At 47.7% G+C, this 15,781-nt stretch overlaps 1 protein-coding gene across 1 annotated transcript in view; it reads left to right on the top strand.

The window, feature by feature from the left end:
* LOC100951035 (store-operated calcium entry regulator STIMATE) overlaps positions 1-15,781 on the top strand; it is a 53,044-nt gene extending 37,263 nt beyond the window's left edge. Inside the window, exons 2-8 of the mRNA XM_003789383.3 lie at positions 3,156-3,204; positions 3,912-4,007; positions 6,134-6,255; positions 10,788-10,900; positions 12,239-12,316; positions 13,110-13,259; positions 15,003-15,781. Coding sequence (XP_003789431.1) covers positions 3,156-3,204; positions 3,912-4,007; positions 6,134-6,255; positions 10,788-10,900; positions 12,239-12,316; positions 13,110-13,259; positions 15,003-15,119 — 725 coding nt within the window. The 3' untranslated portion in view covers positions 15,120-15,781. The remainder of the gene's footprint in view (positions 1-3,155; positions 3,205-3,911; positions 4,008-6,133; positions 6,256-10,787; positions 10,901-12,238; positions 12,317-13,109; positions 13,260-15,002) is intronic.

Raw genomic sequence — 15,781 nt, 5'->3', positions numbered from 1 at the left:
AAAAAAAAAAAAAAATAGTCCTTATTAATAATCACTTATATATCCTTCTTGGAAAAAATAAACATAATGCTAGGGTAAATATCCAAAATGGACATGAACAGAATCATGGTAGGCATATAATTCTATATTAATTAGGAAATATTTTCATATTAATCCATATAGATTTACCTTGCTTTTAGCAACTGCTTACTGTCATACTGATGGACATTGGTTTTTGTTATGACTGTTGGCAGAGAATATCCTTACACATCCTGGAACTTCTGCAGGAATACTTGTAGAATGCATATCTGACAATACATTGCAGATTAAAGGGGCATGGGCATTTACAATTTTGATAGATATTGCCAAGCTGACTTTTCAGTGGTTTCACTAGTTCCTTCTTCTAGAATATGTTTTCCCTCAACTCCTTCTTTGTTTTTTAGGTTTTTTGTTGTTAAGACAGAGTCTCACTCTGTTGCCCAGGCTGGAGTGCACTAGCAGCTTCCAACTCCTAAGCTCAAGTGATCCTCCTATCTCAGTCTCCTAAGTAGTGGAGTTACAGGCATGCATAACACCTCCAGCTAATTTTAAAATTTTTTTGTAGAGACAGGGTCTCACTATGTTATCCAAGCTGGTCTTAAACTCCTGGCCTCAAATGATCCTCCTGGCTTGGCCTCCCAAAGTACTGGGATTATAGGAATGAGCAACTATACCTGGCTTCCCCCAACTTTTTATTTAGAAAAAGTGTTAAGCTCATAGAAAAGTCTAAATAATTGTGTAATGAATACCCAAATCTCCTTTACTTAAGTTTACCAATTATTGTGTTGCCATATATATTAGTTTTCTCAGGCTGCCATACCAAAATATTACAGACTGGATAGCTTAAACAACAAACACTCTCCCAGTTCTGGAGGCTGGAAGTCTGAGATGGAGGTGTCATTTGGCAGGGTTGATTTCTATTGAGGCTTCTTCTGAGGCTTCTATCCTTGGCTTGTAGATGGCCACCTTCTCACTGTGTTCTTGCATGGTGCACTCATGTGTTTGTGTCCTAATCACCTCTTAAAGGGATACTGATGGTATTGGATTAGAGTCTGTCCATGATGTCATTTAACCTTAATTACTTCTTTAAAGGTCCCTTTTCCAAATACAGTCATACTTTAAGGTATTGAGGGTTAGGACTTCAAAATATAACTTTGGAGGGGTAGACACTATTCACATTTGTTTCTCTTAATATATATCATATTAATATAGTATAATTATACCATAATGGACTTATATAGTTACACTGTATTATAATTATGACATATTATAATTATGCCATTTATAACATGTTTACAATATGAGTAGTAATTTTCCCCCTAAACCACTTGAAAGTAAATTGCAGTCTGTTACTTTGGCATGTTATCTCCTAGGAAAGAGGTCCTTAGGGTATGTTTGATATCCTGCCTTTTTTACTGCTGGGGAAAGATTTCTCTGAAGCAGAAGAACAAATGAGTGTGAAGTGGCTTTGGCCTTGACTGCAGGCTTTCCCTAGATGGTTTTGCCCTGACCTAGTTTTCTCCAAGTCTCCTTCCTCAGCCCCCAGGGAAGACTTGTCATGCTCTTGGGAAGGAGCCTTCTGCTTTTGAGAGCTGTTCTGGTGAGCAGAACCTTTTGGCCTCAACTCTAGATTGTCTGGTGTTCTTGAGGTCTTGGATCTGTGATGTGTCTGTCACCCAGATAACAGATCTCCTTGCAATTCCACCTGCTTTTCGGTCTCTTTCTATCAACATGTCTTGCTAAATACCAGACTTGTTATTTTAATTCTTTGTAGAGGCAGCCCTTGCTTTGCAAAGTGCAGGCTGCCTGTATCTATTCAGGATAAGATTCATTGCCATTTCCTCCCTCCCTGTCTCCTTCTCCTGCACCCTTACTGGCAGCTCAGAACTCCACCAGAGTTGGTTCTTGCCTGCTACCAGTAGTAATGAGGCATCCTCTATTGGCTTGTGTCACTGTCTGTTTCTTCTTTGGTACTGTTGTGTGGGAAAACACCCTACAGGCAGCACTTGCAGTGTTCATTTTAGTAGATAGAATTAGAGGGGTTTTACTTCCTCTTGTTCAAATAGATATATCTGCAGACCCAAGGTGCAGGTGTCAATTGAGCAAGTCGTGGACCTTCTGAGGCCAATCAGATTGTTGCTGAATGAGTGCCCCACTCCTGCTGACTGTGCCATCACTGGAGAACTGCTACCTAGTGACCACAGCCAGGGTCCTTCCTGAGTCCTGTCCACCCCCAGAAATCCATCAGTGAACAGAGCCATCTTGCTACAACACAGTTCAACTTGTCTATGACTCTGCTTAGAACTCTTCCCTGGCTTTTCCTTTTCCTACGGGATTCATTCCAGACTCTTTGGCCCAGCATTTTATACCCCGCCTTATTTGGCCCCTACTCAGTTTGTCACCCTGTTGCCTGCCTTTCCCCCAACTTCCCTTGTTACCTACTGTGTTGAAGCCAAGTTGAATTATTCCAGACACACCTGCTGTGCTATGTCCCTACACCTGGTGGGGTTTACTCTGCCCAGAATGTGTCGTCTCCCCACCCCCACCCAAATCTCTTTGCCAAACTCATAACCAACCTTCAGGGCCTGGCTTAACCATCCCTCATCAGAGAAGCCTGTCCTAACTGCTGCCCTTCCTCCAGGCAGGTTGGGTTGGCCATCCGACCTTTGTGCTGTCATTCTGCCTCAGACTTCCCTCTTCTCTAGCACTTAACACACTATGTGTCTGTCCCCCTAGTCGCTAGACAACTGACTTTACTATTGTGTCCTTAGTGCCTGGCTTGTAGTAGGCACTCAGGAAACATTTGGGTGGCTGGATGGATTTATCGTTGAAGAACAAATCCTGAACTTATTAGTAGGATTCTGCTTATTGTTACCAGTCCTTATCTGAGTGAGCCTGACCAGAAGCTGCGAGGAGTTGCTCTTCCTGAGTAACCAGTTCTGAAGAGTCCATTGCTGTCATCAGCAATACAGGGCTCAATGACCTTCACTGGGCTTAATGTATGTTATCATATGTTGAAAGAAAAAGTAACTTAACATATTTATGGAGACAGTGAATAAAATGATAGTCTCACTTGTTATATGCATTTTGCTTTGTTATTGCTTTGGAAAACTACTGAGGTCTGTCTTTTCTTTCAGTCAAACGTTTCCGAGAACCAAAGCATGAAAGGCGTCCGTGGAGGATATGGTAGGTATTTAAGTATTAATTCATTCCTAGAATGCTTTTGACAATATTGGGGAAGGAAGGGGATGGAATATGAGGAATTACGTGTAAGTTAAGTGTCTGGGATCCCTAGTTGAGTTAATCACTAGGAAGTGTGGATAATATGAAAGTACTTCTATTTCTTTAGGTAACTTTTGGTCTCTACTTTCATTTTATGATCACTTTGCTTCCTCTTTAGGGAAATGGAAGATAATAAAATTCATCAGTCCCTGCTGTAGGCTCCTTCATCTGTATCTACTTGTTAATAGATTATGTTCGAATTCTTGGATTCTGTAGTCTATATATGTAAACAATAAATAATCCAAATCTGGAGATTAGTCAGCCATGACACATAAATACTGCTGTCCCTGAAGCTACTCTTTCTTGGTTTTAGGATAAAAAAACTATTTCTCTAGTCACAACATTTATGATAACAAATGTATGGGTTTTTCCCCCCACATAAACCAGTTTTCTCTCTTTCCAGATACCAAGTGGGTGTCCTATAGTTGTAACTCAATTCTGACACCAGCTGGATGTAGTATAGACCCAACAGATTAAGGCTCAGTCCCACAGACTGCCCTCAACATCAGATGTCAGTTACAATCTACATTTCTTTCTAAGTTGGCTGGAAAGTCAGGGGCTTCCACAATCTGTCTCATGTTGATAACTAGTGCTGGTTCTATTTTGTACAGGTTTTTAGACACTTCCAAACAAGCCATAGGAATGCTATTCATCCACTTTGCAAATGTATACCTAGCAGATCTCACTGAAGAGGACCCTTGTTCCCTGTGAGTGGTTTGTATTTGAGTGCAAACATCCCAAACATCACCCACCCCTCCATTCAAAATGTTCACTGGCCTGGCTTTTTCTTTTTCTTTTCTTTTCTTTTTTTTTTTTGAGACAGAGTTTCACTATGTTGCCTGGTAGAGTACCATGGTGTCACAGCTCACAGCAACCTCCAACTCTTGAGCTTAAGCTATTGTCTCAGCCTCTCAAGTAGCTGGGACTACAGGCGCCCACCACAATGCCTAGCTATTTTTTGGTTGTAGTTGTCATTGTTGTTTGGCAGACCCAGGCTGGATTTAAATCTGCCAACTCCGATGTATGTGGCTGGCGCCCTAGCCGCTGAGCTACAGGCCCCAAGCCTGGCCTGGCTTTCTGCTGCTGGTCCTGCTCCCTCTAGCTTAGGGAGACGGTGCTCCCCTTTCTCCTCTGTGTTCCTCCGAGAAGCTATCCTGTGCATGCTGTCCCTGAGCTGTTGGGTCATAGGGCCCATGCATTAGCTTTCCACTGATCAAGTTCTATCCTTTGATTTTCCAGTGCCCCTATGTCCCCCAGTTTTTATGCAGCCCCTGGCAAGGAAGGATAACACCCTGCAGGAGTCTGTGCTGGAGCCAGGACATGTGGGGCCCTCTCTTTGGTGTCAGCCACTCAGAGTCAGAACGGTTGCTGAGCATTGTTGACCTCTTTGACCAAGAGACTGTGGGTTCTTCTGCCTTCTCACTGTACTGTGTCTTCCACACAGCCCTCAGACAATCTATCTGCAACCTTAGTCTGTCATGATGTGCTATCCTTGGAGCACCAAGACCCACACGATGGTCTTGCTCCAAGACCTACATGATGCTTTGCTGTCTGCCAGTCTCACCTGTTTTGAGTATGGAGCACAGAACTTTCTGTCTCATTGCCAAGGCCTGGCATACAGCAGGCTTGGTAGATATTTGGGAAGTGAATGAATAAACAAACATAAGGCACATATACCTCAGGTGTTCTTGTTCTCATTTTTCAGGTATGTCTCAGGTATGAAAACTCAGGTGCAAGAAGCTCTCAACACCAAAAGTGTCTGGGAGCAGTGTAGCCTCGGGCCAGAGGAGAAATTACCTTGGAAGCGCATGTTATTCCTGCCATCTCTGGTCTGAGAGTGACCCCTTGTGATTTTAAAGAGGAAGGGCAGGCAGGAGAAATGCCGCCCCTTCCATATTCACATCGACTTTCTTGCTTCTCTGACCCCAAAGAGCGTGCGCTTGACTGAGGCTGGGCTTGGGGTGGGAGGCTGCGCATCTGTGTAAAATGTGTCTAGTCTTGGCAACTTGAAAGCTGCTGTGGCCGGATGTTTTGGTGTTCTGAAGCTAATCTCGAGAGATTTCAGAGCTATTTGGTATCACAGAGGGTCAGTACCTGGCCCAGTGACCTTATCTACCACAGAGCAGTGCTCCCCTGGATTTGGGTGCAAGGCCCTCAAGAGATGATGGGTGGTGAGGGAAAAGTTTTTGTGTCAGACAGATGGAAACAGACTTTGCAAGGACATGTGGTCAATGTGGACCTGCCCTTTGGGCCCACCTTCTCTTCTTCCTCTCGTCATCTTGCCTTTTCTGTGGGGAGTAAAGCTCTCTCTTTAAAGCATAAAGATATTACTTGCACTGGACTCCAGATAGAAACAAATGAAGGCTCGTGGCCCTGCCTTCTTGCCTAAGTAGACCTAGAGAGCATTTTCCTGAAGTGCCGGGGGAAGCAGTGTGGCTGGGCCCTTGTGTGAGCTGTATTGTCAGGGAGTGAACAGAACACTGGATGGATTGTTTGTTAGTCACGTTCTCCTGCTGATCTCCTTGGCTGCTTCCAAGTGTGCTGTCTTATATTGAGCCTTCACCTGGCAGGAACACCTGAGAGTGTTTAGGTTGCTTTGTCCCTCCTCCATCCCTCCCTCAAGTAGTTGGACTCCTGATGAGCTGAGAGGCCTCAGAATTGCATAGGCTCCTCAGGGTGGTCAGCCCCCAAACAAGACCAAACAAATTCAGGCCAGTCGGCCCCTCTAGGGCCATGCAGCCTTGGCCTTGACCTCTGGCCTTGGTAGCCATCATGCTGCAGCCTGGACCCGTGACTTCTACCCTGACTGTGCTGGCGTGCCCTCTCCTCACAGGTACCTCATCAACTTTCTCCTGGACGCCACCGTGGGCATGCTACTCATCTACGTGGGGGTGCGTGCCGTCAGCGTCCTGGTGGAGTGGCAGCAGTGGGAGTCCCTGCGCTTTGGTGAATATGGTAATGTGCCATGGACATTGGACAGGGTGAAGTGGGACTGCTTGAAGAGTCGCTCCTTGTCCCATGTGGCCCACCAGGCACATGGATCCGTAAAAGGCTCAGGAGCTGGCAGCTGTCTTCTCTGTGTGTTAGAGGGGTGGTCCTGGGGCCTGAGCTCACCCTCTTGTGAGCATAGGTGCCCACTTCACTGCTGAGGCTCTCACATTGTGGCAGGAAAGCTGCCAGGAACCAGGAAACACTAGACTTGGGAGGAGACCAGACATTTGCCCCTTCCACTAGAGGGCACCAGCAATCCCACCACAGGACCACAATGCCACATCATTCCGCCAGACTTCCCCCAGAGCTCACAGTACCTTAGAGAGATGAGACAACTCTCATTCTGTGGAGGTGCAAAGCCCTGCTCCTCTTTCTACCGCACATCTGTGCTTGTCCTATCACTGGGCCCCTGGAACTCACATAGCCAATACTGGCAGGTACCTCCCTGTGAGAGCCAAGTTGCTTTCCCATCTCCCAACTGGGTCTCACTCCCAACCCAGAATCTGGCATCTAGCATGTCCCAGTCACCATGGGCACGAGGTTCCTCACACAGAGACCCAGCTTGAAGCAGGTGATTTACAGATATTGGCTGAGCTGTGACCCTCCCATCTTAGACCCCACTGGGATACAGCTTAGGTGGGACGTTGCCTGGGTGCTGGCTCTGAGCATGACGGATAGCTGGATAACAATAGCCTCAACAGGGACTTTGTGAGAGGTGCCTCTTCAGACCCTCACTGCCCTCTAGGTTTTGGGACAGGGTTACAGGGTAACATCACTTCTTTATCCACTGTCACACCTGCCCCCACTGTCTACAGAGAGCAGCTCCTCTTCCCAGGTGGAGGGACATCAGTGGAACATTTGCTATGGGAGGGGGCACAGAAGATAAGAGGGAGGGAGTGCAGATGGAATTCTGGATCCCCACTCTCCTTTCTGGGTTGCACCTCCCAAAAAGCTAATGGCTTTGGGCTCAAGGTCCACTCACTCCTACATAGCTGAAGATCCACAAGGGTCTGACAGTTTAAAAGGGGAGCAGCCAATTCACGGAGCTGGCTGTGAGTTCTTGGGGTATTTCTAGAAATCTTAAGTAATTGTTTTTCTCTGTTGAGGGAAGATGAACTCAGGGAAGGGCTTTTCTTAGTCCTGTTACTTGATGCCTGATGAGTCACTGAATGAAGATAGTGTCCAGCACATAGTGTATGCCTCCCGTGGCTCAGGAAAGGCGTTTGAGAAGTTCTGTGTCATTAGTTCCTCAGTTTGCAGGACAGAAATGGCCCACGGCACATGTGGACCAGAGCATCAGCATCTTCATTTATAGAGCAGGCCTCCTGAGATGTTAAGTGACACAGAAGTTCACCCAGCCAGTGCCCACTGCACCGGGACACCTAAACCCTCCACCACCTCCAAGAACCATGCTCATAACTACTCCTTCGCCATTGAGATCTCTTTTGGAAGGCAGGGCTCTCAGTCAGCTCTAGCTGAGCAGTGCTGAGGTGGCTCTGCCTTTTTTTGCCTTCTATTTCTGACAATTTCTGTTAATTTCTATTGCGGCTATACCAAACTACCGCAGACTTCATGGCTCAAAATTACCTTACTGTTCTTTCATTCAGAGGTCCAACATGGGTCTCACGGGTCCAAACTCAAGGTGTCAGTAGAGATGGCATCTAGAGGCTCTGAGAGATTGTTTCTTTGCACTTTGCAGCTTCTAGAGGCCACCTACATGCCTTGCCACTTGGCCCTTTCCTCCATCCTCCCAGCCAGCCACTCCTCTCATTGCTCTGCCCTCTCCCCACCTCCTTCCACTTTAAAGTGCCCCTGTGATCACATGCCCACCTGGACATGTTGAATACTTTTCCTGTCTTAAAGTCTGACTGGTAACTTTACTTCCCTCTTTGCTATACAGCACTTCACATTCACATATTCAAGGATTCAGATGTAGACTTCTTTGTGGGGATGTTATTCTACCTACCAGACCTGTTAACCTTCTCATCCATTTGAGGCAATAATTCCACATAGGCATCACAACTCTTTTAGGTAAATGACAAAGAGGGGCTGTTTTCTAGGTAGTTTATTTTGTTCCTAGAAGAGGTCATGAGCTTGCCAACAAGAACACAAGACTCAGGAAAATCAGCCACATAGCCTTGAGGGGCACGACCAGATCCAGGTGATCCAGGGGGTCTGTGCTTTGATGGCCAGGCCCCTCTTTCCCATACAGAAGAGAAAAGGTCTGTATCCCATGGCCATGGTGCTTCCTGGGCTTTGCTGCCCGTCCCTGTCCAAATACTCACTTCTAGAAGCCTCATAGCACAGATATGTTCCCTCCTGAAGAAGTAATTCAGCACCAGCAACACACCCACATACCTGAGGTTGTCCACTGCAGTAAGAAGCAGGACATACCAACTCTCCTCACCATGTCTGTCCTTTAAAGACCCACATGAAACAGGGATCAGGAAGCACCCCAGCCCATATGCACTCACCCCACCAGGTGATCCAAGTGTGCCAGAGGACAATAGAGTGGGGTCACAGCTGCCTTTTTTCCCTTTCTTTACCATGTTTCTGAACTTTATTTTGGCATCCAAGTAGGAAAAGAGGCATTTGGAGCTAAGTTGTGCAGTGGAACAACACAAGGCAGAGAGGACAAAAAGCAGTCTCCTCTTTTCTCAGTCACATAAAACTTGAGAGCAGATGGAGTGAGCATACTGAGCCTGCAACAGCCTTTTGGTAGTAAATAAGTGTTGCCACACGTCCTGCCGGCTCCCAAACACACCAGGCCTCATCAGAGATTTCCTACTAGAGCTTTCTGCCCAACTATTCTCTGTCTTATTGGCTTTTCACAAATATTTACATCCGTTACTGCTAAGGACTTTTCTCAATAAGGTCAGGTGATTTACTAAAAGGATTGCAAAACCCCACTAATAATCTAGCAAGGAAAGTTTATGCCTCTGATTTTTTTTTGGCTAAAATGTCTCTTATCCCTTAAGTGAAAGTGGAAAAGAAGTTCTCAAAGGAGGCAACTGATGTGTTTCTGCATGCTTTCTGCCACACTTGTCTCTGGGTTTTCCAGAAAAGGGAATGCTTTGGTGTTTTGTCCATTACAGCTGCATAATGGTATTCACTGGTGCTTCCACTGTGTACAGTTGGCAGGCTCAGGCAGGGCCAGGGCCCTCCAGCCAGGATGCCTGAGTAGGATTGCTACAGAAATAGTAGAACCAAATGAGAAGCTGGAGATTTCTTTTGGGGCCAAATTCTCTTCTCACGGCCTAGATTAGGGCCTTTACCTCCCCTGAAACATTATCCATTACCCGCTCTTCTCATCAACCCAATAGACCTTCTCCAGGTAGCCTCCCCTCCACCCTGCCCTCCCCTGTATCTGCCACTTTGGGAGACACGTGTAGCTCCCAGGCCCACCCTAGGGTTCTGGGTGTCTCAGCATCATTGCCTAGAGGGGCTGGTTCCTATCATTTGAAGCATTCTGGAAGCACTGCAGGGTCTGAGTGTCCCGGTTTGGACTTTTGGGTTCCTCAGTGACTGAAGGGATCACAGATGGGCCTTTGTCTGAGCCAGGCCTGGGCTTATCACTCCCACCTCTTTGCCTTGAGGGCTTCTCTTCTCTTCCTTGTCCCTGGCAAGGGTGTTTGGAATGATCCATACTAGGCAGTCAGAATCAGTTTCTTTAGAGTCAGATACTGCTCTCAGTGTGGAAGGCACAAGGGATAGCCAGGGACTGGGATACTGGTGGGAGGTGGGAGGAAGATGGAGACACCCTGGTTGATGCTGCCTTCATCATCCACAGAGGTCAGTTCACTCATGGACGGAAAAGGAGAGGCTGTACCATAGTCACTGGAAAAGTCAACAGCAGACAGTAATAGCAGTCTTGCTTCACACAGCTTTTGCTGCCAACAGGCAGACAGAACCAGCTTTTCTAAGCTCCAGCAATGAACACTTACTAACTTGTTAATTAGTGCTTTTTAATTGTATCTTAGAATCTCTTGAAAGAAAGGCCATTTTGGTATCTTCAAAGTAATTCCTGATTTTATTTAAAATGCTACATTTAGGGGCAGCACCTGTGGCTCAGTGAGTAGAATGCCGGCCCCATACACCAAGGGTAGTAGGTCTGAACCTGGACCCGGCCAAATTACAACAAAAAATAGCCGGGCGTTGTGGCAAGCGCCTGTAGTCCCAGCTACTCGGGAGGCTGAGGCAAGAGAATCGCCTAAGCCCAAGAGTTGGAGGTTGCTGTGAGCTGTGGCAGCATGGCACTCTACCGAGGGCAACAAAGTGAGACTCTGTTTCTAAAAAAAAAAAAAAAAGCTATATTTATCTGTTAGGGATGAGATCATTTTTAGAGGTAGGGGTGCTCCTTAAACATCCTTAGAGCCAGGGCACTGGGGTGTGGGTAGAGATGTGAAGGCTCAGAAGCCATGGGTGAGTGGGGTGGGGGGGCATTGTCTCACTTGGATGGATGTCCTGTGTGACTAAGCACCCATCTGCCCCTGCAGGAGACCCTCTGCAGTGCGGAGCCTGGGTCGGACAGTGTGCTCTTTACATCGTGATCATGATTTTTGAAAAGTCTGTCGTCTTCATCGTCCTGCTAATACTTCAGTGGAAAAAGGTTTGCTTGTGGTCCCAACTTTAGCATCTTCCTGCTAAGCCAAGCAAACAACACTTCCTCTCCCATCCCCCACATAGACCAACCTTAATAGAAAACCAAATTTGTTTCTGTTTTAACTTCATTATGTATCCTAGATTTGGTCTGCTATGGCAGCTACTTACAAGAGCAGTAACTTGTTCTTCTTTGACTTAACATTCATCCACTTCATTTATATGAATCTCTGCTCTACATAGATTAAGCCTTGGGATATATAAAGCTTGCTTGGGTAAGCCTGCCCTCAGCTTGCTTACCATCTAATGGTGGTTTTCAGGCCTTGCCACTGTAAATCTTTCTACATTGACAAGTGACCCCCTCACACTTTGTGACCTCTCTTTGCTAATGGTTTAGCTGAGCTATATGATGCCACCGGCAGTTTCCATGATCTGTGACCACTGACATTCTGAGGCCTTGGCCTCTGCCCCCAGCCCCAGTGCTATGCACATAAGCCTCCCTGGCTCATCTCTGTGCATGAAACAAGCCAAAAGCCTCCAAGAGCAATTGGCTCAGATCTTGGCCTCCCTTTGGTTTTATTTGTGGCTGGGTTTTATTTATTTTTATTTTATTTTTTTGAGCCAGAGCCTCAAGCTGTCACCCTGGGTAGAGTGCCATGGTATCACAGCTCACAGCAACCTCCAACTCCTGGGCTCAAGCAATTCTTCTCCCTACGCTTCCCAAGTAGCTAGGACTACAAGCGCCTACCACAACTCCCGGTTATTTTTTGGCTCCAGCCGTCATTGTTGTTTGGCAGGCCTGGGCTGGATCAGAGCCCGCCAGCTCAGGTGTATGTGGCTGGCGCCTTAGCTGCTTGAACCACAGGCACTGAGCCTGGGTTTTATTTTTTTAAGAAAATAAGCTCTAAGGCTTTATAGAGTTGTTGTCTTTCAGGGGTGGCTGGGATGCAGGATTTCTGTTAGGAAGTGGTCTGGCACCTCATTGCTGGTGTCCGATGAGTGGCCACTGAGTCCTCCCTTCAAGTCCCTGGAGTCCACACTCCACTCTGGTGGGCACTGCTTCACTCTGGCTCAGTGGCTATAAGCCTGCTGCACTTTGCAAGTCTATGCCAGGGGAAAGCTGTGAAAGCACCAAGTGATCACTGTGGTCCCCAAGGGATCCTTCATTCACAATCCCATATGGGGGCCATGTAGCCATGGGTGAGAGGTGTTGTTCCCACTAGGCTCTAGAGAAAGTGACTAATCTAAACCCCTTCTTTGGGGCCCAAGGGTACAGCCCAACCCCCACCCCTACCCTTAGCCTTCTCAGTGCCTCTCCCCAGCTCACTGAGTCCACTTCTCTTCACAGGTGGCCCTGTTGAACCCTATTGAGAACCCAGACTTGAAACTGGCCATCGTCATGCTGATCGTCCCCTTCTTTGTCAACGTCAGTGCCATGTTGTATTTTTACCCCAGTTTGTGCCCTGCCTTCCAGGGTTCCTTTCCAGCACTTGAGTCTGAGAGAAAACTCACCTTATAGCCCTTAGGTCTTTCTGTGTAACCATTTGTCACCTCCCATTCCCGCCTCAGACCTGGAAATGGTAGGATTGCTTCCTCAAGAGGCAGGTCCTCACTCCAGGAACCCTGTGCAGGATGGTGGGGCCTGGGAACTTTGTCTTGTCCTCCCTGCTGGGGGACCTCCCACCAAGGACCCCCATCTCATATGTGACACCAACTTCTACATCAAGATCATTTAAGATGTACCCTAGTTCTTTATTCTAGACCACAGATCTCAAAGAGAAATTCATGGACATAATAGCTAGAAGTTAGAAATTGTGAGAAGAAATGGTGAAGGAGCCTGGGACAGGCAGATGACAGCAAGTGTGTCAGCCACCACTCAGAATCCATGGGTGGAGAAGCCCCAGTGCAGGTGTCAGAGACCTTGGTTTCAGGCCCGAGACAGGGTGTCCCATCTGTTACCACAACAAAAACCCCTAAGACTGACTAGAACAGGCATTTTCTTACTTGCTCTCCAGTAAGAAGACTGAAGCAAAGGAAAGAGAGATTGAGAGTCTTTAAGCTTTGGGAGATAGCAGGGGGCTAGATGAGGATTTTCTTTCCATGATCTGGACTTTTCTACCCTAGAATAGAGGTGGGTGGGGACAGGTAATACAGGGCTGCTCTGCTTTGCTTTGCAGAGTGGTTTCTCCAACAGTAACCTGCTCTCTTCTTTCCTATAGGCTTTGATGTTTTGGGTAGTGGACAATTTCCTCATGAGAAAAGGGAAGACGAAAGCTAAGCTTGAAGAAAGGGGAGCCAACCAGGACTCAAGGAATGGGAGCAAGGTCCGCTATCGGCGGGCGGCATCCCACGAGGAGTCTGAATCTGAGGTAGGGCCTCCCTGGCCCTCTGAGGGCCTGAGCCATCCCCCCGTCTGGCATGTGGAGGTCTCTGGTCTGCACTCGGGTGCTAAATCACAGTCCCAGTCAGGGAGGGAGAAGAATCTGAGCCAAAGAGCAGCCAAGGGCACAGATGGCTCGCACCCAGCTAGGACACTCCTACTGCCCCCTTGGGGCTGGCTTGCCCCCAACAGTTCCTCTGTCAGTGGAGAAAGACAAGAGCGGGAGTAGCTTCCTTGTTCTAGGTGAGCTGGTAAGGACCCTCATGGGCCTAATTGTCTACCTTCAAGCCTTAAGGGTTTGAGTCCCTGCCTGCCACTAAAGAGCAAGGGAAGTATTGGCTAAGCCAGCTGGAAACTTCTAGAATATAGCAGTAGCCAGACTTCAAAGGAAGCAGTTCATCTTCTCTTGTTTTCTAGTCTCCTAAGTTCAGAGGTTTGGGCCTCAGGAGAGGATGGTGGTCATGAACCTTGGAGTGTTAGAGGCAAGCTGTTGTTCTGGCAGCCCCGCAGCTCTCCATCCACATCTGTGCTATGGGTGGTGGCTGAAGAAATGACTGAGACTGATGTCTATGCCCAAGAGGCCTTCAGACTGGTGGATGAGGTGCAGGTGAAGACATAAGCAGCTTGTCATAAGCAAAACCCTGGCAAACCCTGGGACGGTCTGAAGGGAGTTGTGGAAGAAGAATGGATGGGTGGGACAGAGGATGTCTTCTCTAGGCACATGTCCCTAGAATCTGGCTAGGGCCTGTCGTGTTGTGAGAGCTTGGTGAGCATTAGGTGAATGACAGTGCTACAGGTAGAAGCAGCTGGTGAGCATTCATGGTCCCCTGATTTAGCATCTAGGTAATAATGTGAAATTCACTGCGACAGTGTGGCATATATTCTAGAATATGGAACAAATGACAAGAAATGACACACAGGTATAGTCTGGCTGGATGGACAGGGTGCTTTGTGATCCAGGCAGAGCAGCTGGGCTATGCTCGTGCAGGCAGTAGGGAGCAGTGAGTGTTTAATGGAGGGCCCGAGACTGGAGGCAGGAAGCCCTGCAAGGGAACAGTCCAAGAGTGGTGGGACTGAGGCCTAGCCTGAGAATAGGAGTTGGTGTCCCTTGTAAAAGGGGGCTTTTGACCACGTGCTTCTGACATAGGCTGTTCCAGTCTTCTGTAGTGCTCGGAGGTCTGAGGAGCCAGGCAGGTGGCCTGGCAGGTGGGAGCAGATGAGTGTTTCTGTCCTGGATACTCCAGCTGATAGCCAAGTCATTCAGGAACTTAGAAAAGCAAAGTGCTCGCAATTTGTCTTCCGAAGTCACAAAGTTGGTTCAAAGCAGCTGCTCTGAAGCTATGAAACCCCCTGCCTTGTCTGTGCCCCACAGATGTTTTCTTTTCCTTTTGAAAGGCTCTGTATTTAAGGCAGCTTCAAGTGCTGAGTTTGCTCTGATCAGGGTTTGGTTCTAGTTGGAGGTTGGATGGTGAAGTGGGGAGCATTAGCAGAAGAAGAGGGGTCTGTTGACACAGCATGAGCTTCAGCAGCCATGACTGTCCTTGGAGTGGGTGTAGTCTGCGTTGGGCCAGCATGTCTCATTGTCTAAAGGGACCTCCCTTTCTAAAGACACGTGAGACTTGCTTCATCGAGGGAACCAGGGTCTGGGGAGGGCGAATGAAGAAGGCCCTGGAGGGCAAATGGAGAAGGCCCTGCAGGCCATGACTCAGGCCTTGCCTCTGCACTGCTTCAGATCCTGATCTCAGCCGATGACGAGATGGAGGAGTCTGACGTGGAGGAGGATCTCCGCAGACTGACCCCCCTCAAGCCTGTGAAGAAAAAGAAGCACCACTTTGGGCTGCCCGTATGACACAGTCCCGTGCTGGGGGTGATGGGCAGGGCCCGCCGGCCGCCCAGCATTGTTCCCTCCCTCCTCTCTCTGTCCCTCCTCTCTACCTCTGCTCCTTGCTGTCTCTGCCCACTCTGCCCGCTCCCAGACTACTGTGACCTACAAAGAGGGAAGAGGAGCCAGCGCCTATGGGGCCCACGGGCAGCTGGAGGTCCCCCACTCAGTTGCACTACAAACACTGACCAAATATGCAAGCCAGGAGTTTTGTTTGTCTATTGTTGTCCAAGCAATGTTGTAAGGGACCCCGAGGCCCCTGCCCTGTGTCTGACAGGGTGACAAGGTGGAAGAGAACAGGCACACATGAACTGTGGGCGGGTCCTTTCACCAAGGCTGCGGGCAGTGTGAACATGTAACACATTTTGGGCTAAAAGTCACTCTATGACCAAGTCAGAACCGGAATGCTTTCTTACTCAAAATAGCTTTTGTAACTATTGATTTTTGAAGCCGGTTTTATGAGCTGTGATAGTGTTACTGGTTTTTGAGTATGTGTTTATTTCCTACAAAGTACCTTTGGGACTAATGGGCAAAAACAGAGATTTTTAAGTCTTCCGTATGCAGTTTGACTTTTATATTTTTAAGTTATATTTTCATACTATTGTATTTAAAAACTCTTTTTAATCCCC

Source organism: Otolemur garnettii, unplaced genomic scaffold (assembly GCF_000181295.1).
Source record: "Otolemur garnettii isolate 467f Iridium unplaced genomic scaffold, OtoGar3 scaffold00032, whole genome shotgun sequence".
In the NCBI taxonomy this organism is placed as follows: domain Eukaryota; kingdom Metazoa; phylum Chordata; class Mammalia; order Primates; family Galagidae; genus Otolemur; species Otolemur garnettii.
The sequence above is the reverse complement of the archived record's forward strand: the minus strand, read 5'-3'. Positions and strand labels throughout refer to the sequence as shown.